Consider the following 27,620-nt stretch of genomic DNA (forward strand, 5'->3'; position numbering starts at 1 on the left):
AGTTAACCCAAAAGGTAATACAACAAACTCATGGTAACCATAGTTGGTTCTAATAGTTCTCCTTGAAATATCCTCAAGTTTAATGCAAAGTTGATGGTATCACGACCTCAAATCTATTCTTGAAAATACTTTCGTACGTCGAAGTTGGTCAAACAAATCATCAATGAGGGGTAAATGGTATTTGTCCTTAATACTAATACCGTTTAACCCTTTATAGTCTATGAATAACCTCAAAGTTCCATCATTTTTCCTCACAAATATGATAGGGCTCCCAAAAGTGAAGCACTCAGTTGAATATACTCTTATCCAAGTAAATCATCTAATTATTTCTTCAATTCATTGCAACTCAGTTGCTGTCATTCTATAGGTGCTTTAGGAATCGGGGTGGATCTTGTGATTACTTTAATGCTAAAGTCTAATTCTCTCGGTGGAGGCATACTAAGTTTCTTTTCTGGAAAACATTTTCTTATTCACAAACGATAGTTGTATCGGTGATTGGTGATCGACAACACTACAAGGATAACCAGAAAAACTCACCATCGGTCATTAGGGGTTTTCAAAGCAGAGACAATTTTAATCATTGGTTTTCTTCACTAACTTTTGGGATGAAATCCTATCCTCATTTGCCATTTGGTCAAACTATGCCTTAAACAATTGATGTTAGCTTCATATTCAGTCAACCAATTCATTCCCAAAATTACATCAAATCTAGATAGGTTAAAGAATAATAGAACTCAAATTTCTCTAACATCATAGGATAATTTCTATGTCACAATTTCTCTATTAGGAAAGAAAACATTCATAAATGCATCGATATGGGCATAATACTCGTGGGTAATGTGGTTATCATTGTGAACATGATGCTCGTTGCGAGCCCTTGGGAACATCTTTAGTAGCCTCGATAGACAACATTCATCATAATATGTCTCAACAAATTGAAGCAATTAAATCGTAGAAAATAAGCCCTTTTATCCCGTTCCTACGCTCACACTCATATTCATTTTAACATGATTTTAGAAAATTGTTTTTAACCAATTCCTTAAAACTCTTTGCTTAAAGCCTAATGAATTCTATTACGTGCAAAACCCGTAAGGTTTAGCACTTTATAGCCCAAAACCTTGGCTCTGAATACCAAACTGTAACACCCCGACCTCTAATTCATTTAATAAAGCATAATTAGCAGCGGAATTAACCTAATTCGGTCGGGATATTACAAGGCAACCATCGATCATAATCTATTAGAACTCCCAAAATAATATAATATTCCTTTTTATAACCCAAAATAAAAGTACATAACTTACTATAAGTCTTTAATTAAACTATTAAAACATTAAGCATAAACTAAGTGAACATTATTATTGTGAAATTCCTCGCCACTACTCGTTTCCATCGTTCCCCACAGTACCTAAAACGGAAAACAAAACGGTGAGCCGAAGACTCAGTAACGACTATCCTAGAAACGTGAATTCATTTCAATTCATTTTATTTAATAACACAGGGAGAATAGAATATAGTAAAACATTTTATAAAGTCCTTTATTTAATTCATTCATAACTTTAGGGTGCACATACTAGCCGTGGCAAGTATGACATGGTGGAACGTCTTCCACGATGGACCGCTGTCCATAAAATATGGGGCCTTGGCCCGAAAACATGAGAGCCTTGGCTCAATGGGCGGATGCCCCATGGGTACATGCATGACCGAGAATAGTAACCTGTGAACATATACTGCCAAACGGACTAGGTCTTTCACTTTCATTTATCATGTTTCGTTTAATTTTACATTTTAGCCTTTTATTTCAGTTGAAGTAACATATTTCCTTTGGATTATATGATCAAACATCCTTTCTTTCAGGGTTTCTTATAAACATCGTTTTATAAGAAATTCAATCAATCATAATATCATTTTATAAGAAAATTCAATCAATCATAATATAAGGAATAAATCCATCAAATCATATTATAATAAATTATTCAATCAAAACATAATTCATTTCCTGCAATTCAATAAAACATGTCAAAGCATTTAGATCATAAATTCAATCATATTGTCATGATTTCATAAACACATTTAGAAGGGAATTACGGGTACTAGCAATAGCCGTTACCTCACTTCCGCGATTTGCTAAGGGTTTTGTTTTCCTTGGTTCGTTCATACTGAGCTCCGAGTCCAATTTCTTTCAAAATATTAAATCATTGAATTAGTATTAAATGATAAATAATCTAAAATTGATATTTTATAATAAATAAATTTTATAAGTAACGAATTTATAAATAACGAATTTTAATAAAATATAATTTCGAAATTTAATGAAAACATTATTAATCGAATTTCATCGAAATATATATTTATATTCATAAACTGATTTTCATGAAAATATTATTTAAATTCCGTTTTTAATAAATAATGTTATAGTAACTTTATTTTATGAAAATCGGTATTAAACCTGAAAAATAATAACAATTTTATTAGTAAATAATTATATCACAAAAATACCATAGAAATTCTGAAATCTTAAACATGACTTACCAAAGCCCAATAATTAGAGTTGGGCCATATGGGTTTGGGAAAATAAATCCAAGTTTTAAAATTTAAAACTGAATATTTTTGTTCTCTTTGATTTCTGGGAAAGGGAACACGAGAAGGAGAAAGGGAGGAGGCACGAAGAAGCAGGGCACGAAGAGGAGGAAGGCGATTGGGCTGGGGTGACTCGTCGCCGGTGGCGACGGTGATGGTGGTGTTTGTGCGGCGGCGGTACAATGAGGGAAAGAGAGAGAGGGGCATGAACCTGGCGCAAAACGGGGGAAATTGGGTGATAAGTATCCGGGTGGTTCTGGGCGGAGGCGCGTCTGGGAGGGAGAGAAGGCAGAGGAGAGTGGGAGGAAGTGCGGTGATGGTGGAGGCTGGGCGGCGACACGACGGTCAAAAGAAGAGAGATGGAGGTGCGAACAAGGGAGGAAACAGAGGAGTTTGTGGGCGCTTGTGGCGGTTTTTTGGGCGGAGATAAGGCGGCTTGTCGGGTTATTTTGGGGCAGAAGTTGGCTGGCAAGGTGGTGATAGTGGCTGGAGGTGGTGGTGTGTGGCGTGGGTGGTGCAGCGTGGCAAAGAAGGGGAGGGAGACAGGGGAACGGGGCAGGGGATGCATGCGGAGGAGGGAGAGGGTGAGGGAGGTGTGGTGGTGGTCGAAGGTGGTTGGGCGGTGTTGGGTGGTGGTGATACTGGTGGTGGACAGTGGTGGTTGCAGTGGTGGCAGACGGTGGTTGTTGGTGGTGGTGGGTTTGAATCACAGAAAATCAAGGAGAGTGAGATTGAATTTTGTGTTTTGTTGATTTATTGAAATTGAATTGGAAAATCTGATTTTTGTAAATAGGTAGAGTGAAGAAGAAGGAGAAGACCTTGGTCTCCAAGGCATGAATTTGGATTGATTTTCAAAGAAAGGGAGGGATGAAACATACGTGGAGAGGAGGAAGAAGAAGAGAAATGGAATTTTTCTCTTTCAAGGGCATTTTTGTAATTTCACCAAATTAGGTCAATTTCAGCATTTTGTTGCTATTTTTGGAAACTACTAAAAATAGAAATGTTTAGCTAAAATAATTCTTTATATAAATATCGTTAACGGAAAATAAATAAATTTTCGTTTATAAACTTATCGTTTAATATAAATCGTAAAACGTTTAAATTAACGAAATTCGATTATTCGTAATTATTTAAAGCGAAATCAAGCTAATAAATATTTTTAATTTTAATAAATCAAGTTTAAAAATTTTGGGGTATTACAGATTTTTATACCCATCCCCGCCCCATCACCCGCCAAACCTCCCTCCACCCCCGCCTACTTGGGGAGGATGCGGGACGGGTCTCCTATAAAACCCACCCCACTGACATCCCTAATCCTAGGTGGTCATGATTAGGTCAGGTCATTTTGTCACCCGGGTTGGTTTATGGTCAGTTCATGTGAGATTTTTTTTCCCATTTCAGGTACAAATCGGGTTCGGGACGAGTCATGTTTCGGTCGGGTTCGAAATGGGTTTGTAGCCGTTAATCTCGGGTTCGGGTCAAGTTCGGATCGGATAATTTCTGGTTCAGTTAAAATTCAGGTCGGCTTCACTCTCAGACACGAGTTAAGATCCAATCCAATAACTATCAGGTACAATCAAGTTTTAACCTATATATTTTTATTATATTGTAAAATTAATTATTAATTTATTTTAAATTTGAGTTTTATTAGCTCAAATCATCTTGCATTCTTGTCTAGTCAATACATATATAGTTTAAAATCGATAATGATGATAAATCCATGTAGGAAATGGTTACCATTAAGATTATTAATACATCCATTAGATAATATTCATAGTCAAATCGTATGAGACTATTAAGAGTATAAGACTGCAATAGTATAACACTATAAAGTCTATAAGCCTACATGTTAGCAATAGTTGTTATACTAGTGTTTTTTTATTCAAATGCAGAGGAATACTCGTGGCAGAATAAAAGGAGACTAATACTACAGCTTAGGGGGAGCTAGTCGTGGCAGAGCCACACTCAGGCCTGACCCTAGGGGGATAGGCGAGGAAGGCGACCGTCTAGGGCCCAAGGCGGAAAAGGGCCCAAAATAATAACATGTCCAGTAAATTAGTATTAGGTATAAACAACACATTAAATACATATGTTATTTCCTTGGCTCATTGGTAGAAAGTAGGTGCAATGTTTTAGAATTAAACGCAGGTTTAGAATTCGACTCCCCTCACTGTCACTATTATTTTGTTTTTCTTGTTGCCTTTCATCTTCCTTTATGCGTTCAATTCTTTTCTTTTTTAACTTTGTCAATATTTTTATCTTTTGTGTTTTTTAGCTTGTTCTGTAATTTTTTTAAAAAATTATTTTTTAGCAACTAATTTTCTCATTTATAATACTCCGTACATATAGTGTCTCAATTATTTAAACCCTTATTTATATTATCTATGTCCTTTAATCTTTTACAAGATAATTAAGTTTTACGTTAAGTTTGTGTACGTAACATTTGACTTTTATTACTCAGTTCTAATTAATGTAACTATATGTGGAGAAAAAAAATGCTTATTTGATGGACTATTGGTATATAAGTTTTAAAATAGATATCTAATGAAAACAAAATTAATTGATACTTTTATATGCTCAAAACGAAATTTTATTTTAAAAAATAAAACTCTTTGCACATTAATTATCTTCTAATTAAGTAAGTACTTATTTTATTGAAATACTTCAAGAGATCGACTAGAGTAGGATTTTGGAATTATAGGATCATGCGAAAGAGATATAATAATTTTTTATTGATTTGAATTCAACAATATAATGGATTTAACAAACAAAGTTATAATATTATCTCAGTTAAAGACGTATCGTTTTGTAAGGGCCCCGATCCCTTATTTTGTCTAGGACCCTCAAAATGTCAGGACGGGACTGGTCACACCTCTGACATCCTCTTCTAAAACACGGCTAAGTTTACAGGAATATTATCTAATATATGGAGCCTGCTAGCTTGAGAAACTACGATTTATAAGTCGAAGAAAGCCCATGTTAGGACCTAAAAAGTGTCGCTCACTCAAAGCTTTTGTATTTACTCCCCAGATTTTAAAAAAGTATAAAATAAAAGAGCAGCTCTAAAATAAAATACATACGAAAACAACGTAAAAACACGCAAGTTCAGAAACAAGTGTGGTAAACAAAGCAGGCACACGAAGTCCATATGATAGCCTGCAAAAAATCTTTTAATGGTATTTCTAGGGGTGTAAATGAGCCGAGCCGAGTCGAGCTTTACCCTGTTCATGTTCATGTTCATTTAACTTATGCGAGCTCGAGCCCGAGCCCGAGCTTTTAACCGAGCTCAAAAATTTGTTCAAGCTCGGTTCGTTTAAAATATTTTGTGTTCGCGAACTGTTCGTGAACGGCTCATTTATTAATCGAGCCGAGTTTATAAACGAGCTTTCTTAAACGAGCTTTAGAGTATAACCACTTGAAAATCTAACAAATTATAATTATATCTAATAATAAAGATTAAAGTATACATTACTTTATTTGATAAACAAACTAATAATTTAGAAAGAGTCAAAGAGCAATAATTTAGCAATTAAAATTTTATTTCAAAATATTTTTATTCTATTATAGATTCCAAAAGTCAAAAACATGATTTTTATTTATATTTGAAAAATGTATATATGGTAAAATATGATACATAACATAACTAGACGAACTTGTTCACGAACATAAATGAACGAGTTGTTCATGAACATAAATGAACAAGTTGTTCATGAACTTAAATGAACGAGCATACATATGTTCATGTTCAAGCTCGTTTATTAAGCGAGCTTCAAAAGTTGTTCAAGCTCGGCTCGTTTAGTAAATGAACGAACATGAACGAGTTTTAAACGAGCCCGAGCCCGAGTAGTTTATTGACCGGCTCGGCTCATTTACACCCCTAGGTATTTCTAAAACAACTATATTTAGAAAAAAAAAGGCTTTAGTTTTGCTATGTTCACTACTCGTATATCCGAGTCTTCTGTAAACCTGTAGTTCATCCATGTCTAACTAAAATTCTTATGCATAAGCCTTTGCTTTGAATTTCAGCAAAAGAACATGTTTGAACCTGTGAAAGAATATTGAGGCAAAAGGGTATCCTTGATACCACCCCATTATACATGAACATATAAATAGATTGAACAAATTGTGGGCTTCAGAGGCTTTAAGTTATGTTTTTTTCACTTTGTTCTGTTAATGACTCTGTGTGTAAGATCTATAAGTGCACGTCTTGACCTTCTAACATCCTCGTCATCACTCTCCGGTAGAGAATCAATAGCTTCAGCCGCTAGGTTTGCATGCTTTATTGCTAATTCCTTCGCTTTCTGTATTCCTTGACTTTTCCCTAGGTAATCCAGAGCCTAAATCAAATAAAATAAAATAACAGATTAGACAATCAATCTATTTAGCTGAAAATATAAAACAAGCTGCTGGCAATCAATCTAGTTAACTGAAAAAGACATGCAAGCAAACACAATTCTTCTTAAAGGTAAAAAAACAATCAACAAAAGTTGAGTCCTCTTATGCAAAAGATCTATCTACAAGCTTTGGTGATTACCCAATAAGGCCAATTTAGGACGACAATCTGCCAAAAATAAACTCCTACTCCCTTTTATCTGGCACATCACAAAAGGATGAACACCCAATAAGAACTTCACCACTATATGAGGCTTTCTTTCAAATTCAAATCCATCTTTTGTGATGTGCCAGATTAAGGGGGTAGGAGTATATTGACAAAAAGGGCAATGATGTAGACCAGATTCCATCCAACCACTCCCCAAGACTTTAACCAACTACATCCCAACTCTAAACTTAGCTAATGCTAAAAAAGTTCCTAGATAATTGTGGATGAACCTCCTTCACATTAAGGTTCCAGAAACCTCTTTACAATTCTAGCTAATAGAACCCCAGACAGGTTTGGAACCCTACCCCGGACTGGTTAGAAGGAACCCTACCTATTCAGAGATATTTTTTCAAGCAAAACATTAGGTTGCAGGATCCTATCAAATGACTGGATATTCTATCACTCCAGGTATTCGACTGTCCTAAATTGGGCCGGGCGAAAAAGATTGCAAAGTCACAAAAGAATGTCCCGTCGATCATTGAGAATCTGTGACAGTACTTCCTATAAAAATGAAGGTAAATCTTTGAAGGAAAATGGAACAGCAGTTTACTATCACAATTGACACCCAACTTCAATAAAAGCATTTAAATATGCATAATTCACAAACAAGAAACAAAGCAGGATTTTAACATGAAGTTCACTTGAAAACATACAAGATCTATATCTGCAGGGTTTTCCAAGCCTTGCTGCACAACTTCACCCAACTGAGGGAACTCTTCTATGGCAAACAACAAAGGGGCTGTGATGATCCCCTGTAGAAAAGATAGCGACATGAAGCATTTAGTGACTGAAAACACAAAAGACACATCACTATAACCCAATAGTAATCAGTGGGGTCTGAGTCTGAGGAGGTTCAGATGCAAACCTACGTGGCTAAGTTCCTAACCCTTAAAGAAGACCTATAAAATATCAAAGAATCTAGTCCCACACGTAAAATAAGCGAACATATATCAACTTAGTTAATACTTCGTACGTACATAATTACATACATAAGTGAGTGTGCGTGTCTTAATATATCAATTAAGAAGAAATCATTTTTTTCACTTATATACTGGACTGCGATAATTAATATATCAATTAAGAAGAAATCATTTTTTTCACTTATATACTGGACTGTGATAATAATAGCAATGGCGGTTCTGCCACAATAAAACTGAGCACAACATTTCTGTGGCAGTTATGCAGATAATGTACTACCCGCCATGGGATTGCTGATTGAGTGATAACATTGCAACATACATTTCTTTTTAAGTTTTAATTTTTTTTTTGTTCATCTTCCATGAAATTGACCACCAAGTCAAAGTTACTGTACAATTGGCTTGTCAAATAAACATGGCCTTCAGGGTTCAAATAAAGAGTTCACTTCCTTAAAGAAGAGTTTTTGTAAATTTTTAAAAACTCTCCCATAGAGAAAGAGGTAAAAGATTACATGACGAATATCAGAAAGTGAACCCTTTCCAAGTGATGCAGATGTCCCCGTGAAATCAAGAACATCATCTATCAGTTGATACGCCAATCCCTGGGGAGGAAAAAAAGAAATGTAAATGTAATAAACAACACGTACTGATATTATCTAACAGAAGGATGCTTAAATATAAAATTATCTCATATTGAAACTATTATTTAAGATAATTAGCAAAACAACTGTTAGGTTTTTGCAGCACGTATGAACTTATAGACAGATAAGCTGCAACAGATCTGAAAATCATGGTGTACAGGATACTACGCCACCCCCCAGGACACTACAATGCCAGACCAAAACTCTGTAGCCAGAAAGGAACCAATGAAGGAAGACACGCAAGAATCCATTTCCAACTGGCTGACCAGAATGACAAACCGTCAGAGCTCATTCCCACCATCCGTGTGGCAGTATCAGACTCAATCAAGTACGCCTATAAATACCCCCTTTGAGCATTCGTTGGGGAACTCTTCTGACACATTGGTACAGTGGTACTTACTCTCACTTCCCCTACTCTTTCTATCTAAATTATGCTCGGCTAGTTACTGACTTTAGCATAGGAGGGGGGTTTCCTGGGTTAAGCCCCCGAGGTCAGCTAACGTTTGCTCGAAGTAGGGCAAGGTGCTTCCAGATCCCATCGGAGGGGGTTTCCTCTGTTAAACACCCAAGGTTAGCTAACGTTTCCTCGAAGCAGGGCAAGGTGCTTCCAGATTCATCACCCCAGCTTCTACACCCAATACACATGGTAAAAACAAGCCTTCAGGATGAATTGATACATTCCAAATTTAAGATAACTAGAAATGGCTTCTTCAAGGTGTCTAACTTCATCACAGACATCCAGTCCATAATGAGCTCCCAGAAAGGTGCTTTAGTGTTTAGGAAACAATTTACCAGAAGTTTTTTTCATCGCTATGGAGCAATGTAAATTTAATTGTCCATTTCCGATGGAGCCAAAGATTCATTTATTCTTTTGGCTGTGGGATGTAACGGACTAAATCAAAATGGTTCTTAAAACCTCTTCACTTCCTTTCCATGAAGTAGAAGATGGTCTTCCCGTTGTCGTCCCGTTATCGCTTTTGGGTCAATCGGAAACAACCTCTCTGCAATAGCAAGGGTAAGGTTGCGAACACCCGACCCCCCCTTACCCTGCTTCTTGCGGGAGCCTCTTTGAGGCAATGGGGTAATGATAATGATAATGATATGGAGCAATGTAAATTTAAGGATGTAACAGGTGCAAAGAGTCCCCTTACAAACAACAGAATTAATAATATCATTCCCTAACTTGTCATATAGACAGACAGAAGGACCATAAGGCGTATGAAATCATCACTCGTAAGTATACAGAAAAAAAGTACAATGTGTGTGTGTGTGTGTGTGTGTGTGTGAGAGAGAGAGAGAGAGAGAAAGAGAGAGAGAGAGATAAGCTATTTCAAAATACTTCCAGAAAAAAAGAATGGAAGCCACCCATTCGGAGCACAGAAAACTGGATCTCTAGAAAGCAGTTCAATATGATTCCAATGATCTCTGGTAATGATTGATGCATGCATTAGATTGTATTATATTCACATCTTAGACTCTCATTCTACATTGGTTTTCTAAATTACTTTCGTGGGTTTTATAGAACTTGGAGATTCAAAATTCTAGGTCGGATCAGGAATCAGATACAAAAATCCGAATCCAGCCCATATTTGACCTGTTGCCATCCCTTTGAGAGGCTCGTTTTGATCCAGCAGGCATCCTCAGACTGTTTTCCTCTTACTTAACATAGGCATATTCATTTTCTGATGCAGATTACTCTACATATAAGGAAGCTCTACCAAGAAGTCTTCAGAATTTTGACAAGTATTTCTCTTTAGAATCATAATAGACAAAGAGATTATCTCAATCTTCCTTCAACATCTACCAGAAATAAAAAATGGTGACACAGATGTCACTCACCAGATTTTTCCCATACTCGTAAGCTAACGTTGCAGCTTCTGCAGTATGTCCCGCAAGAAGAGCAATTGCCTTGCAGCTATTTGAGATCAATGATGCTGTCTTGTAGTAGGTCTTCTCCATGTAATACTGCATGCTGCAAGTAGAAATGAACAAAAATATTAGCTCTGCGCACATGATAAGGCATAGCTAAACATTAACACAGAGCAATTACTTCCTCCGTTCTTTATTAATTGAACCAATTGGTCTTTTACACTATTCACACACCCCCATATGTTGACCAGCTATTTTTATTTATACGTAAAGAAAAAGAGTCATAAGGGATCTTGCTAGTTTCTTCTAGATATACACTTTCAAGATATTAACTTTTAGAATAAGAGATATTAATGAACGAGGTTGTGCATTAGTAAGCAGAAACTCTAACTGATGTAATTAAATAAAAATAGTATCAGGGTTGTGCACAACCATTTTATCTGAACCTTGAGAAATCGCATGAAAAGCAGTAACTTGAGAAAAAATTCCCATAGTTGGACATTAAATGCCACAGGTCCACAGCACCAGGAACAAAAGAACTACTAGAAATAATTTGGAAATTTGTCACGTGATTATGAAGGATTTAATTAGTTAGAGATCAAGGCAGTCAAGTTTTAATTCCTAGGTTTTGAAAAGAGAAAACGACAATCGGAACAGTATTGGTAAGACCATAATAGTCATCACTTATCATAGATTTAACTTCTGTCTTGGCACAGGTAATTCAAACATATAAAAAGTAGTTGCAAACTTGCAATAGAACCCATGAGGTTCACAATTCTATAGAACCACAAAATTGAATAGCCTTGATAACCCTAAATTTATTCGCCAAAATTACAATGAATCCACTGGAAATCACATTATCTAGATTTAACTTCTGTCTTTGCACAGATAATTCAAACATATAGAGAAATAGTTGCAAACTTGCAATAGAACCTATGAGGTTCACAACTCTAAATAACCACAAAATTAAATTTATTCGCCAAAATTACAATGAATCTACCACATTATCTAAAACAAATCCATTGTCATTTACGTGTAAAAGTATAACTACCAGATAACCATATGTTCACCTTCATATAACATTTACTTATTCTCACTCTCTTTCTTCCTTAGATGTTAGGTTAAGGGCCTCACTAAACACTGCCCAAGATTGCAAGATACCGCCAACGGAAAGGATAAAACGTCGGCCCTTACTTTTTCTCTTCCTTACTCTCTCACCATCTTCCACCACTACAAACAGATGCCCACTTCCACCAACATCCTCCATTAGCCACCACCACCACCTAACGACCCACCAACAGTGGCAACAACATCTTCCGCCAGTCCACCACCTACCTACCTACCTTCCACCACTACCATTACTTAATTTTTTTTTAACACTAGCAACTAAGATGGCGTCTGTGGATTTCTCCCAGACAAAGCAAAGGTATCTGCCGCGGGTGCTGCCACCTAGGTGCACGAAATCAACCGATGCGGCTTAGGTTGCCAGTGTAACTTTTTTTAGAGTAATGGCAGGTGAACGGAGGTGGAAATTGTTATGGGGATGGAGGTGGAAATTGTTAGGGTTGGACAGATGGGGATGGAGGCGGAATTTTATCCTTTCCAATCAACGTTCTACCTTTCACACCTTTTAAGTAACTGAATAATGAAATAGCTAACAGCTGTTATCGACAGAAGCATCTCTAGCGCTGAACCCCTTCCAAACAAAGCATGACTACAACAGATACACCAAAATAACTCCAAGAGAAACGACATACTTTAAACGCTGCTCAGATGTTGTTGTCATTTGCATTGTCTCACCAGTGACAAGATGCTCTACAACCTTGGCAAGTAACGACACGACCTGCAAAACTCATCCTCATTTGTAATTCATCCTCATTTGTAAGTTGTAACTTGCCCCAGATATGTGACTTTCTTACAAAGAATTATCAAACCACCCACAGGCCGTGGGAATTGGGAAACAAAACAATGTAGAGTCACAATCCCAAACGTCTTAAAAAATTTCAACATTTACCTCAGTATTTTGTAAGGAGGCTAGAGCTACACAAGCCCTAGAGAGCAAGAAATCACCCGCTAGAACAGCCAACTGTACTGTATGAAACAGATGAAATCAAGAAATGTGCTTAGGAAATCCATAACAATGTCACAGAAATAGACATACATACAAACCTTATATCAATAATATCTATAATTATATGTCTATAATAATTATAAATAGTTGATATTTTGAAAATACTTATTGAAACGAATCTAATAAGATCCCGGTTGATGATATATTTTTATTATATTAGTATACATACATAGTCTAAGTTTGTAAAAATATTGCTATATTAAAAAAGGGAGAAAGTATAATAGTGTATGCTATTGTGCTTGTGTGTAGAGTGGTATCGTGCGCGTGTGTATGTAGTGTGAACTGTGATATACTTATAAATATGACACCAAATATCATAAAAATAACACTTAGAAAAATTAACATGAAGTCAAAATTAACGAGATACCATCGGCCAACCACCGGTAACCAGGGTCTCAAAGTAACATGGCAAATAGTATCACTCGCTGTGACAAAGGGATAAAATACTCCCTCCGTCCCATATTAGTTGTTACACTTACATTTGCACAAAGTTTTAGGTGATAAGTGGTTGATTGGTTATCAATTGTTATTTTATTGAAAAAGTAGATGTGATAGGAGTTAGTGGGGTATGTTTTTAATTGAATGAGAGAGAGTGTGGGGACAAAAAAAATTAGTGGGAAGAGAGAGACAATATAATAATTGTGGGGTCATTCCTAATTTATAAGTGTAACAACTAATCTGGGACGGACGAAAAAGGAAAGTGTAGCAACTAATCTGGGACGGAGGGAGTAGTAATTATAGAAAATTAAAAGCTTTTTCATGGGGAAAAGAGAACAAAAGGGGAATAAGGATGGTTTAGCTAACTTTTTAGTCACCGACTCTTTATTTAGATTCACAAAGAAGGGTGTCCAAGTAATATAGCAAAATAGTATCAGTTGTTGTTACAAAGGATAAAATAATAACTATAAATTAAAAGCCTTTTTAGGCGGAAAAGAAAACAAATAGGGGAATAAGGAAGGTTTAGATAACTTTTTAGTCACCGACTCTTTATTTAGATTCACAAATAAGTGTGCCACAACTTACATAAAACTGTTACATTAAAATAGAAAAAGGAGGAGTTTTCATCCAAAAGAGAAAGGAAAAAAAAGGGAGAAATTTGGGGTTTTCTCTCTCCTCTTTTCAGTATAGTAAATTCTAACTGTTGGGGAGCCATTAAAGTCATATAGCTTTGGCCTTTATATTTTTTTAAAGAAGAAATTATTACTTCTTACTAATTGGAGCCTTATGCAATAAGGCTCATAAGGTGTTGAGCCTTGAGCTCGGGAAAAAGCGCATAAGGCGCGAGCCTTTTGTAGGTGCCTCACAGCTAAGCTGACAAGGCTTGCGCCTTGAGCCTAGGCGCGCTTTTTAAAACTAAGGTGTTGACACTTGTGAATTCTGCATCCGAAACTAGTATGATAAGGCTTGTGTTCAGGAAGAATTGGAGATGTGTATTGAACTATTGTTCTTATTTTTATTTTTTTTGAAAGAGAACTATTGTTCTTATTCGTTGTCAAATAATTGATTTTTTTTATTATCGTTTGGTCATAGGTCCAATGAGTGGAACACGTTCAATATACAGAGTACTTCCTGTAACCATCTTATATTTTTCCTAATTCCTTTTATTTTAATCCCACCACCGTTTGTTAACCTGCTATCTACTTCTACAAATGGGACCACAAGCTATGAGATATAAGAAGATCTTTTACCCTTTGGGAAGCTAACTTTATAAGACGCTTGATTGATGAAGTTGTTTCCACTAAACTTTTGTTAAGGAATATTATCAGATTTTGTTGATATTTCAGCCCTTGAAAATTTATATTCCAGTTTTTATCTCCTCGTGAAAATTGTTCAAAGAAAACTACAAATAGGAGCCTTGTAAACTTGGTTACTTAAAGTAATTATTGAATCAAACTTCACTTTCTAGATAGTAAGTTAATTGAGTCATCTTTAGATTGTTATACCTTGTTGGAAATTTGTTCTTTATGCATTACCTTGAAGTTTGTTCTAGGTAGTGTGTCCTTTAGAGCATTATATTTTTAACTTAATCCAAGCATCTGTCTCCATCAAAATGTCCCACGGCGTTTTCCTATCCAGGTCTACAGGCATCTCTCCTTGTCAGTTTTTAATTGATTGGAAAACAACATTTAGCTCCACAGTTAAATCAGGGGTTGGAGATATGGAAGGGCAGACCAGCAACGGTAAATAAACATGTAGACGACCTCTTTATAAAAATGCAAGAAAATAATGAAATCATCAAAGATTACTACAAAAGGTGCCAAGGCCTTCCGAATACTACAGTTTAGAAAACAGTAAAGAGCAACTACTTCTATTTAATAAGATAAAAAACTATAAATACCTATTATGTTATCTACCACATTTGACATGCTGCAAGAAACTGAAAACATTACCTTATTCCCCATCAATGAATTCAATGAACTAACACCACGCCTTGTATCAGCATCATCCAACACATCATCATGAAGAAGACTTGCCACCTAAGGCAACAAAAGAGTCTCAGTTGAGACCAATAGATGATACCCATTTCAATCACTATTTCCTGAAGCTTTCTACACACTGACAGTTAAGAGGATGCCTTTAACTAAATACAAAATTCCGTAATTCACTTATGGATCAAGTGATGAAATACACAAACATGCATCATGTACAAAAGATGAAGGAAAGAGTGTGCTACAGTGTTGGAAATTAAGGACAATAGAATGACAGATGTAAAAGTATCAGGTTATGTGACTGCCCCTGAAGCCAGCATCAAACATAGATAGATCAGGAATTCAGGATCTAACGATCTAACGACAGACCAACAAAAATATTCCCATACCAACAAGACAAACAACTTCAACAGCGAAAAACAGCAACAAAATTACAATGGATACAGCTTCAGAAAAATGCAGGCAGTCAAGATTTACAAATTATTAAATCAAATCAAAATGGGTGAGGTCATTACTGAAAGAGAAGGGTAAAAACATTTTCAATAACAATGACAGGACATTGTAACGAGTCATGCTCCGAGATCCAAATACTAACCCAAACAAACAGAAACTTTCCTGGGAAAAAAATTGTTGCTAGGGATGGCAACGCTCGGGTCAGACCACAAAAGGACCCAATACCCAAGTTCAAGTCCAGATCCAACGAACAATGGTACCTCTTAAACCGGATCAGGGCGCCTAATGATTCCTAAAAAATATATTTTTTCAACAAAGTCGTATTTGAATATCACCAAAAACTGGAAATGTGAAATGTGTAAAGTCAAATTCGGACTCCATGTTTGAGCAGGGGAAGTATAAGGAGGAGATGTAGAGGAGAGAGAAAGAGGAGTGGAAGAAGAAGCGGCATGAAAGGTTTGGCTTTTCTATATGCACTGACAAATTCACTACAAGCCCTAAAAAAATAGCAGAGTGGACTCAGACTTGGGTCAGACCTGAAGCAGGGTCCAAATCGATCCAATCCACCACACTCAATGTGGGGGAGAGAGGAGGGGGGGGGGGGGTTACATGTACTAACCAGTAGCCAAAATGACAATCAAACAAAATGAAGAATAGCAATAGATACAAATTACTTAAGGAAGGGAGAAGGAAGCAAAGGCAATTTCCATTTAAAGTTCAATATAAAAAAGAAAAAATAGAACTATAATCAAGTCCTATTATCAAATCATCATGACCATTAAGTTCTGCATTATTACTGAATATAGAGAAGCCAAGCAGCGCAAACCTTTTTTTTTAGTATAGTGGAGAGCTTAACAGAAAATAACCAAGGGGAACTCACGAGTTCAAAAAGAGGAATCCAGCTTGTAGACTGGCTTTCAGCTAAACGTTAGCAGCACCCAAAAAAAATCAGGATATTGAAAGCTTCAGATACTGTGGGAAAACACATTGAGAACAAACTCCCAATCTTTACTTGCTAAAAGAACCTAATAGCCAACAACCGTCTCGACACATAGGTGGATGTGATGAGAACCATAAGACCAAATCTCAAACATCTATTTACAGGATTATATTTCAATAATATAAATATTTATATTCACCTTTCACATACAAAAGATGATGAGAAAAGGGAAAAGACAGCTATGTACCAATTTCTGGCCCTATCCTAAAGTTTCCCATAATTCACATTTTCTCATTACATTCAAGTACTGTGAAATACATGCACCATACATCAAGGAGTCAAGAGTTAGTGTATATACACACAATTTCCCTGACACCACAGTCCAGCATCCCCTCTGGGTAACTTGAACTTTGACAAAATAACAAGTTTGAGCAACACTAAACAAAAGGGAAAGGAGAATATCAAAGAGAGTAAATGAAATAAGTAACTGTATACTGACATGGATCATCTCTGTGATCTCTGCAATGCACTGTTGTCTTCTACGAAGTTGTGTTTCCAAATTATCAACTACTCTAGCAGGTGATAGTCTATCAGCAGAAGACATAGATACAGGCATGTTTAAAGCTGTTGCCATCAATAATAAAACCTGCATAAAGCAAAACTTCAATCTTAAAAAAGGCAAGATAAGAAATCAAGATTACCAAGTCTAATGAAAAACTAAGCTAGACGGACTGTCAAAATTTTACAATATGCATACCGGGAGAAATGAAATCCTAAGTCATAAAACCTGTTTCATAACACCCACAAGGCCACAAGCAAGCATAAAGGTCCAAAAAATAGGCATCTATCTCACACTTTTAAGCATATTTTTTTTCTCTTAAATAAGTGGTAATAAAAATATGAATTAAGACTTAAGAGACCCTTCGCATCCTCTCCACCGGAACTTTTCTCGATGAATAAGATATTCATAAAAAAAAAATATTAAGTAAGCCAAGCCAGTAATGGCGAAAGCATCTGTCAGTTATGCTGCTATCAATAAACCAGACTGGTAAAACATCACAATCCAAAAACACTAAACGAAAAAAAACGACTCCTATTATTACATGTTTTGAGGCTGTCCAGATGAAATCTCATTTTCCAAGGTAACTAATTAGCAATATGTCCCCTCATGGTTCATGGCACAGAACATAGTTACAATCCTAGTTTATATGCAATCAACACATACCGTAGGGCGAAAGCGCTTTCCTTCAACTCCCATTTTGAAGAAATATTCAGCAGCGGATGCCAACTTAGGGACCTGCAAGAAGTGAATAACATAAACATCATACAATGTCCACTTTTTAGTAACCCATTTTCCATTCAAACAGTACATATTCATTTGCAATACAAAAGACGAGTAACTGTTGCACCTCTGCGACTACCATTGACCGCAATCTATCGGCTAAGAGTGATAACTCGTCGGCAACGAGGGAAAATGGATCAGATTGGTCCTGCAAAAGTAATTCTGCAACTTTTCAGTGGAAAAATTACAATAACAGACACAACAGAAGCATGATTGAAATTAAATGCCTTTCCAGAAGTATAAGACCAATTAAATACCTAAACTTGATGAGAGAATTGATCTCATCAGAAATGAGTTGGAGGTAATCCAGGTCAACTGGTCACCAACTACTCTGATATGAATCTGCAATGTGAGGAGAAAGGAGAAGCTAGCTCAGTTGAAGAAATTCTTAGATGTCCAAGCGAGTGCTTTCAAGCAGAAATCCAGGGTTCAGTGGTTACAGCTAGGTGACCCTAACTTGAAATTCTACTTTAGTGCAATGAAGGAAAGAAATGCTAAGAATAGCATTGATGTTTTCTATGACTCTGCTGGGGTTAAACTGACAACAGAAGCTGATATAAAGAGAGAAATTGGAGGGTATTATAGGAGCTTGATTGGAACTGCTGCTACTAACCTACAAGGTATTGGCATCACTGTTGCGAGGCAAGGAAAGCAACTGACTGCTATGGGTGCTGCCGACCTGGTGAAACCCATTACAAATGCTGAAATTGATATTGCTTTGAAAGGCATTGATGTCAACAAAGCTCCGCAGTTGGATGGACACAACAGTTTATTCTTCCTAAAATCGTGGGAGGTTATTAAAGGAGGCGTTTACTTTGTCGTGAAGGAATTTTTTGAGACAGGTAGATGTTGAAGCAAGTTAACAATACGGTGGTAACCTTGGTTACTAAAATCCAAAATGCTTCTAGATTTAAGGACTTTAGACCCATTGCATGCTGTCCAGTTGTGTATAAACTTATTTCCAAAATTCTGACTACAAGAATGCAATTAGTTATTGGTGAAGTGGTAAATTGTGCTCAAGTTTGATTTAGTCCTGGTAGAGCTATATCTGATAACATTCTCCTAGCAGCTGAGTTGATTAATTGATACTCTAGGAAAAACAGTTTTCCGCGACAGGCTATGCAGTTTGGTTGCAGAGGAATTCTATGGTTTTTAATAACAATTTAGATAGGTGTGGTACTGTAGCTCATAAAATTTTGTTTATTGTTTCTTGTAGATGCACTGAAAAGATGAAACAGTACTTCATTTAGGTGGCTTGTGGGGATTCCCAAACCCTTCGTAGAAGGTGGGGGGAAAATTAACATTTAGCCTAGGTGTTCTGGTGCTTGTTTGTAATGTTTATGCTTGATGAATAATAACAGTTTTTATTTGCCAAAAAAAGACCAATTTACCAAAACAATATGAATTCAAAGGACAACTAGAGTTCAAAACAGTTTTTATGTGCTTATCCTGTTATCCATCATCAACCACCAGAAAGCAAACATCAGAGAACTTAAAATTAGTTTTTAGTTTCCCACTTCACCCCTGACAACAAAACCACTTATGTGCATACCCATCATCAAACATCAGAAAGCAACTAACAGGTTCCTTAACTTAGTCATTACCCAAACAATAGAAGGAAAAGTGCACATAATTCTGGAAGGTAGACCCAGGTATTAATGTCTTTACAAGAAGAAACATGTATCAACTAGGATGGGAATCTACAAAACATAGTTGAATGTTGTATCTGCAAAAGTCACACCTAACCTCAACTGTGGGCGTTGCATTACAATGAATATGATGTCTTGCATCATGACTGAAACTGCAAGATGTATTTCCTATAGATCCCCAGGCATACTGCACACGGAAACAATACGAATTCATTAAACACAAAGGGTAATATATAAGGAGTAATGTTCATCATACGAATTTTACGAAAATGATGAAGCCTACAGAAATTTTGACACCCATATACCTTGGACAACGAAGGAGTGATTGTGGGATTAGAGTTGCATAACAATTGATGATATGCGGCAACAGCTGAATTTGAAGCTGGTAAACAAGGATAACGCCATCGAAATCGATTCAACCCAATCCTCGAAATCCGGGAACAACCTCTAGAAAACATCTCTCTATTACCAAATTGAAGAAGGAGAATGGAAGATTAGAGGGGAGAAACAAGATTGTAAAATATCAAATAAAATACAGGGGAAAGATAGAAAGAGAAAACCGTGGCAAGTCCAAATGTACAGTAAAATAACATCAAGAGCAACAACAATGCCAATAAAAACAGGTGGGCATTTGACAAAGTGGGCGCATATCAATTCGATCATTCAGCTGAATTACAAAATTATCTTATAAATTCGACAATTCAACTAAACCCCACATTACAAATTATCACGAAATTGGGCACAACAATTGAATCGCTTAATACACATTTAAACAACAATTTGTGCTATAATCCAAACTCTGATCTACAACAACTCTAGCTCTCCGTTAAAACTAAAATTTCCTAACAACACTATAGCAAAAGACCCTCCTGTTTTTAATCAAGCACATGAATCAGTTTGAAACTAGAACAGTCAGCTACACATTCTTGCAATTGAGATACCTATGTAAAATTGAAAAAAAAAATCAATTGAATTCGGAATAAGAAAAAGGACGCCATTGATTTACCTTAGAGTTACGTTGGAGTTCAATTTTGTAGTAGAATACCCGAAAAGACGGTGGAAAGTGGCGCCCTTTTTGGGGTTTTAGTTTTAGATGGAGAAAAACAATTTATGAACTACAATTTTAGTCTTGCGTAATAAACTATTGACGTGGACCAAAAAGCTACACGTGCCCATTCAGTTCCAAACATTCCACCAGCTCACCGTCATTGTTATTTTGAATTATTTTTTCAACTTTAAAATTATTTGGTACTCCGTATCAATTAAAATGTTGTACATAGTAATAGATAATAGGGAAATTTTGTCATAAATGACCTTTTATAATCAGAAAATTGTGATAAAGGACTTTTTAAAAATAAAGTTGTGAGATAGAATCCAAATCAGATTTTTTGTTGTAAATAGGGACCAAGAACCATTTTCCGACACTCAAACTCATATCTCCGGCGTTGACCATCACGTAAAATCCACGTGACCCATAAAAACAACTTTTTTTTTAAAATATTTCCCTCTGGCTGTTTTGGCAACAAATTTTCTCTCTCTTCAATGGAGAAAATTGGAGTGCATCACCTCCTTGTCTATGAGCTTCGTCTCTTGCATTGCACCCTTCTACGACTAATGTCTCATACCCGCCAGTTTCCTTCACCTGCACGATACACCGTCTTTTATGGCCTTTCACCTCCTTATTGACAATATCGTCTCCCTTATTGAATCTGGACGCTATGTGGATTCTCTCTCCTCCGCCGGAGTGCGAACCGTATTTCAATTTGCCGACTCGTTCGAGTCACTCGACCCGAGTCAGTTCGCCGAGTTGGAGAAAGTTGTTAAACCCTCTTTATTGGATGATTATGCTGAAGGCCATGCTTATTTCAAATTTTTTCTAGTTGTTCCAATTGTTGTTGCTGCAACTCTTGCTTTCTTGCAGTGTAATTTTACTGGGTTAGTTTTTTTTTATTATTATTATTTGAATTTACAATATGTGAAAATGAATGTGAAATTGAAAATAAGTTTATGATGTGATTTAAGTTTAGTTAATCGGTGGGAGTTGAAAATTAGTTGATTGATGTGATTGAAATTTACATAATTAGTTGATTGAAAGTAAGTTAATTGTTGCAGTCTAGTGACTCCAAAATTTCTAACTTACAGGTAATTTGATTGAGCAAAAAAAAACTTATGAACCCTAATTTCGAAAGTTTAAAAATTGGAGGAATCAGACAAAAAAAATTGGGGCTTTTACTCTTTCTTGGTACGAAATGCAACGAAAAACGTAACAAGGGGGAAGTTACAAATTTTATTTTTTAAAACTATAGTTAATGAACTCATGAAGAACATGAAGAAGGGGAAATGTCAAGGAAGACAGAGCAAAGAGGATAAAGAAAAGGGGATTTTTTATTTCAAATGTTTCCTGTAGTTTTAATTAAGGGAAGGAAAAATATTGGAAGGAATTTTTTTTTTATAATGGTTATTGTGGGTCACGTGTCAGTCAACGCCGGAAAATTGGTGTTGACCATCGGAAAATGGACTTTGGTCCCTATTTACAACAAAAAATTTGAACTAGGCCCTATCTCACAACTTTTTTTTTAAAAGGTCCTTTGTCACAATTTTTGGATTATAAAAGGTCATTTTTGACAAATTTTCCTTATACTAGACATTCATAATTTCAAGTTATATATTTACGTGGAGTAAAAATATACTACTACCTTATACCTTGTTGGTCTCTTCTTCGAGACTTACTATGCGAAATTTGTGTACGCATATATTTCTTGTTAAGTTGATGACAAGTCATGTTTCTTGTAAGAGGGGTTCCACGTGGCACATATACTTTGTTAGAAATGCCTTTTAATATATTAGTTTAGATAAAACAAGTACTACCACTATACCGCAAATTTTTGGCGGGTTATACCTCCATCCAAAACGACGTTGATTTGTGTTATTTGAAATAAAAATTTACTATTTCAGAAATGAAAATTTATTTATTTATTTGAAAATGAACATTTACTATCTCTGAAAAGAACATTTATTTATTTATTTACTATTTTGGAAATCAACATTTATTTACTTATTTGGAAATGAACATTTATCTAATCATTCGAAGATGAACGTTTATATAATTGCTAGTCTTATATACACGGTATGCGTCCGACATTACATAAAAACTAAAAATTGTGTTATGACAACCAATCATAATAAATAATATGCCAGACAAACTGTTCAAAAAGTTCGTATGAAGAAAAATTAGATATAATCTCTAGTTAAATGCATTTACATAGTTAAACAATGTAATACACATATTATATGACAAAACTTTTAAATTGTAGTATTAAAGTAAAGAAAATTAACATATAAATAGTGTGTTTCTTAGAGAAATTGGAAACGAGGATTTCGAAAATTGCTTGACTTTTTTCTTAGAGAAATTGGATAAAAAGGATTTGGAAATTAGGTTTTGATAGTGAGTAGAGAAATAATACCATTGAGTGGATTATTTGGACTTCAACACTGAGCGCCGTTCCACCAGTTGGACTGCACCATAGGTTTATCTTATTTTATTTTTTTAAATCTAAACTATATATTAAAAGGCGTCTATGAGAAAGTATAAGTGATACGTGGTGCTCTGCTTATGGGTAGTTCGCTCCATGTAATCTTCATATACATTAAAAAATAAAATCAAATATAGTTTGCTAAGGTTTGAACCCTTGACCTAGAGTTTAAACAATAAAGCTTTTTACCACTAAGCTATTACATGTTTCAGATTATTATTGGAAAAAAAACACATATAACTAAAAGTGAATGTTATTAATATAGTAACCCTGGGCATCCCCTGGGCCCAAAAACTAGTTATGAATTAAAATGGAGAAAATTAAGGGATTAAGAATGATATTGAAGAGAATTAAGGGGTTATGAATTAATATGGTGAGAAATAAGGGATTTTGTCATATTTTTCCAAGTTATTAGCAATTTAACATTAAGAAACATACATTATGAAGGAGAAACTTAAGGGGTAATTGATTGACTTTTTGACCTTATTTTTTTGTGCGTCATTACGGTGGGTTAGTTTGCTGTAATTAAGTATTTGATAAAAAAAAATTCTTTTTTTAATTCATGGCCCTGATTTTGGTGGGTGTGGGTTAAGTTAACTGCAATTAAGTATTTGGTAAAAAAAAAATTCCTATGTTAATTTTGAATCTTTGGCAGTTGTTACTTGATGTTTCATTAGTGGCGTAATTTGTGGTTGGACCTACGTAATCTCTAGTTAAATGCATTTACATAGTTAAACAATGTAATACACATATTATATGAAGAAACTTTTAAATTGTAGTATTAGAGTAAAGAAAATTAACATATAAATAGTGTGTTTCTTAGAGAAATTGGAAACGAGGATTTCGAAAATTGCCTGACTCTTTTCTTAGAGAATTTTTTTTTAACGCAAAGGAGAAGAAATTATATTAAAAGCACATTAGCGTTACAAACTGTATACCAAAATACAACGGGATATTGCCCAAAAAACTTGCATCCCGCATTTACCAAACTAACAGACTCCCTACCCAAAAACAAACCAAAATCAACTGAACCCCTCCTACCCCAATAATTAAAACCAGAAGCTTGCATCCAAAATAGGAGAGTCATCCAAACCCAGCAATTACTCTTTACCACTTGAAGTTTGACGCTGCTGCACTATTTTTCCCTGACTGGCGTTCACCATCTGTGTTGTCACTTTAGTGGGGATTGTTCCGAACATGATCTCAGTTGTATCTGTTGTGATACTTGTATCCTCTGGTGGTGGTGGAATCTCCAAGTCTATAACTTGTTTGGTGGTCGCTGCTGAACTGGATGATTCACCAATCTGTTTCAAGCTAGCTGTCTTTCACTTGCTTAAGTTCTCCTTGATAGATCAAATCAGTAAAGGGTGGTGGGTTAAGGAAAACCTTATGCCCAACAGCCATTATAATTGCATAATGCCCCAAAGAGTGAGCTAACTTGTTGTAAATACGGGGAAGATGTGAGATTGTGAAGGAAGTAAACCTTGTCATTAAACACGCAACATCCTTAAGAACAGGCCCAAGCTCATGATGGTATTGCTCATTTACTGATCCTAGTAGCCTGACCAGAATTTCTGCATCTGTTTCCACTTCCAGATACCTAACTCCATAATCAAGTGCCATTTGAAGACCCTCTCTTATTGCATACAATTCTGCTGCAAGGGGAGTAATTGCATTGTACTTGCTAGCAAAACCAATATACCAGCTTCCAGTTTCACTTCTGAATACTCCACCACCACCTGCTTCATCTCTGCCTTTCCAACTACCATCAATATTGAGTTTGAGAGATCCAGCTGCTGGTATATTAACATATAAATAGTGTGTATCTTAGAGAAATTGGATAAAAGGATTTGGAAATTAGGTTTTGATAGTGAGTAGAGAAATAATACCATTGAGTGGATTATTTGGACTACAACATTGAGCGCCGTTCCACCAGTTGGACTGCACCATAGGTTTATCTTATTTATTTTTTAAAAAATATTATGAATTAAAATGGAGAAAATTAAGGGGTTAAGAATTAAATTGAAGAGAATTAAGGGGTTATGAATTAATATGGTGAGAAATAAGGGATTTTGTCATATTTTTCCAAGTTATTAGCAATTTAACATTAAGAAACATACATTATGAAGGAGAAACTTAAGGGGTAATTGATTGACTTTTTGACTTTTTTTTTTTGTGCGTCATTACGGTGGGTTAGTTTGCTGTAATTAAGTATTTGATAAAAAAAATTCTTTTTTTAATTCATGGCCCTGATTTTGGTGGGTGTGGGTTAAGTTAACTGCAATTAAGTATTTGGTAAAAGAAAAATTCCTATGTTAATTTTGACTCTTTGGCAGTTGTTACTTGATGTTTCATTAGTGGCGTATAATTTGTGGTTGGACCTACGTAATCTTTACTATGATTAAGTTACTTTATGTAGTTTTCCTTATTTATTTCTGACTTTTTCCCTTTATGACGTTATTTATTGTGGCTATTGACTGATTTTTTTTCCTGTTTTATTGTATTTAATACTTTTTATTAATATAATTTATGGTTAGTAGGGACATGTTAGTCTTTTCTATAGAGGGACACCAAAAGTGTATTTACTAAATAACCTCAAGTGTTCCCTTAGAGAATAGAGATTTGGGAATCCTCATTTATTCAACCAATTTAAAAATAAACATTTATCTATTGATTGTGACCCACCTACAAAAGATGGTCGGGTAGCTGTTTCAACTCAAAAATCTATTGATTGTGGAATGAGTATATACTAATTTTAAAATGAACATAGTTATTGTATTACTATGTTATTACGTTGAACATATATTTACATACGTAGTATTATGCAATTAAAACATGTAAAATCACATATTTTACCCAAAAAAATGAACATTTTAGGCATTGCCTATGTAAAATTGTACTTGAATTACAAGATATTGGTACAAACATCCTCTTATTTTTCTATATCTTCAATCTTGAATCTTGCTTTTGATGTAGTCTCGAGTTTTGGTACTTTTGGATGTGTGTATGAATTGTGATTTGAACACAATATTTGACTTTTACGGTTTCAATTTCCTAATTGTTGTAGGCTGAAAATGAAAATAGTAAGTAATTTGATATGATGATCTCAACTAATTTAAAAATGAACATTTACTGATTTGAAAATGATGAGCATGCAAAATGTTTAAAATGTAATATACAAGAATAATCAATGTGAATTTAAAAAATAAATAAATAATAAATGTGCTTATACTTGAATATTCAACCTTTTATAAATGTACATGATGATGATTTTTTAACATGTTTTTGAACTGTTATCACATAAACCAAGCACTATTACCATAAATCACCAATTCTTAAATGGACTTGGTCCACACTAAATTTATTGTGGACCATGCCTTAAAATAAAGTCAACAACTTTTTTCTAATTTATTTTGGCATTTTATTAGGATTATTATGGAAATAAATATCAAATTAGTCTCATTGATACATGTTCTGCTTAAATAATGTGGTTTTAAGTCACAATTCGCTTTTAATAACATAGGATTACTATGCTTCAAAAAATGGTTAATGGAACGGAATGGTATGGAATCTCATACTAAGGGGGTATGGATTCAAAATCCCATACCAATATAAAGTTGTTTGGTTGAACAGGGCCGGCTCCGACAATTTGGTGGCCCTGTGCTCAATACAAAAATGAGGCCCCATATTTTTTTTTTTCAAAGAACGACAACTACGGAGTATAAAAAATATTTCTACTCCGTATATGATTGATCAATATCATCCCAAAACAAAAAAAACCATCAGTACATTGCCCCATTCCATTGCTATTAATCTCAAAGAACTGATGTAATTGGATCCAAGTTTTGTACCTGCTGGTACATATTATATCTCAATACAACTCAAACTTATCAAAAAAAAATATCAGCACAAATTTATTCAAAATTAGCAACCTTTTATTTTTTAATCTCAATACCAACAATCATTCGCATAAATAAGCTTGTGTTTCATGTGTAGAGCTCCCCCCTTATATAAGTTTAAATCTTCAGTTCGGTTATCTTTTTCAAAATTTCACAATCAAACTCATATTTCCTAATAGTATTAAACATAATACAACAATTAGAAAACTAATACGATTACAATTGCAATCGGATTATGTCAAATTTTCAAAAATCAGAACTAAATTATACAAAAATAAAAGCAATAAAATCGTTTAAAGTAAGATAGACATACCTTGAATTGAACAATTGTCAAACGAAAAATAGAACAAATGAACACTTTAAACAACAATTCTTTCCCCTTTAAAATGCAACTAATCGAAATTGCTATATTGATGAACTGGAAATAATTTAGTCAAATTAAAAATGTAAACCGGAGTAATTGGAAGTGCCATAATTTAGGGAATTAATTTTTTTGGGAAATCAAATCATAGGAATTGGAGAGAAGTTGAAGAAATTGTTAATGGGGATTTGGTTTCCACGGGGACCGGGGAAGTTATTTGGGGAAGGAGATGATTTTTTAAAACTTATTTATTATAGCCGACAACAAATTTTATTTGGG

At 35.1% G+C, this 27,620-nt stretch overlaps 2 protein-coding genes across 6 annotated transcripts; both read right to left on the minus strand.

Annotated features, from left to right (window-relative positions):
• Window positions 1–1,253: 1,253 nt before the first annotated feature.
• On the minus strand, window positions 1,254–3,417 carry LOC130461162 (uncharacterized). Its single transcript, XM_056829136.1, has 3 exons — window positions 2,530–3,417; window positions 2,108–2,176; window positions 1,254–1,405 (listed from the first exon to the last, which is right to left on the minus strand). The coding sequence occupies exons 1-3, from the start codon at window positions 2,782–2,784 to the stop codon at window positions 1,331–1,333; spliced, it is 399 nt and encodes a 132-aa protein (XP_056685114.1). The 5' UTR covers window positions 2,785–3,417; the 3' UTR covers window positions 1,254–1,330.
• Window positions 3,418–6,559: 3,142 nt separating this feature from the next.
• Window positions 6,560–21,923, minus strand: LOC110788444 (solanesyl-diphosphate synthase 1, mitochondrial). Of its 5 annotated transcripts, XM_056829055.1 has the most exons (14): window positions 20,555–21,923; window positions 19,854–20,010; window positions 19,646–19,735; window positions 18,157–18,241; window positions 17,967–18,061; window positions 17,783–17,854; window positions 17,057–17,203; window positions 15,126–15,212; window positions 12,619–12,690; window positions 12,362–12,447; window positions 10,575–10,707; window positions 8,607–8,696; window positions 7,831–7,929; window positions 6,560–6,914 (listed from the first exon to the last, which is right to left on the minus strand). In XM_056829055.1, exons 2-14 carry the CDS (start codon window positions 20,004–20,006, stop codon window positions 6,735–6,737), a joined length of 1,389 nt encoding a protein of 462 aa, XP_056685033.1. In that variant the 5' UTR covers window positions 20,007–20,010; window positions 20,555–21,923; the 3' UTR covers window positions 6,560–6,734. The 5 variants fall into 5 exon arrangements, with proteins under 5 accessions (XP_056685033.1, XP_021848781.2, XP_021848783.1 ...); XM_021993089.2 differs by lacking the exon at window positions 18,157–18,241 and having other exon boundaries at window positions 17,967–18,047; window positions 20,555–21,920; XM_021993091.2 differs by lacking the exons at window positions 19,854–20,010; window positions 20,555–21,923 and having other exon boundaries at window positions 17,967–18,047; window positions 19,646–19,700.
• Between the last annotated feature and the right edge of the window lie 5,697 nt (window positions 21,924–27,620).

Source organism: Spinacia oleracea, chromosome 5 (genome assembly GCF_020520425.1).
Source record: "Spinacia oleracea cultivar Varoflay chromosome 5, BTI_SOV_V1, whole genome shotgun sequence".
Classification (NCBI taxonomy): Eukaryota; Viridiplantae; Streptophyta; class Magnoliopsida; order Caryophyllales; family Amaranthaceae; genus Spinacia; species Spinacia oleracea.

Coding starts and splice junctions, on each gene's coding strand:
- LOC130461162 (XM_056829136.1), bottom strand. CDS start 2,784: ATGCCCCTCTCTCTCTTTCCCTCATTGTACCGCCGCCGCACAAACACC. Junction 2,177..2,529: donor ACTCTAATTATTGGGCTTTG/GTAAGTCATGTT, acceptor ATATTTTGAAAG/AAATTGGACTCGGAGCTCAG. Junction 1,406..2,107: donor TAGCAAATCGCGGAAGTGAG/GTAACGGCTATT, acceptor TTTCCGTTTTAG/GTACTGTGGGGAACGATGGA.
- LOC110788444 (XM_056829055.1), bottom strand. CDS start 20,006: ATGTTTTCTAGAGGTTGTTCCCGGATTTCGAGGATTGGGTTGAATCGA. Junction 17,204..17,782: donor GAAAGCGCTTTCGCCCTACG/GTATGTGTTGAT, acceptor TGCTTTATGCAG/GTTTTATTATTGATGGCAAC. Junction 15,213..17,056: donor AGATCACAGAGATGATCCAT/GTCAGTATACAG, acceptor TTGTTGCCTTAG/GTGGCAAGTCTTCTTCATGA.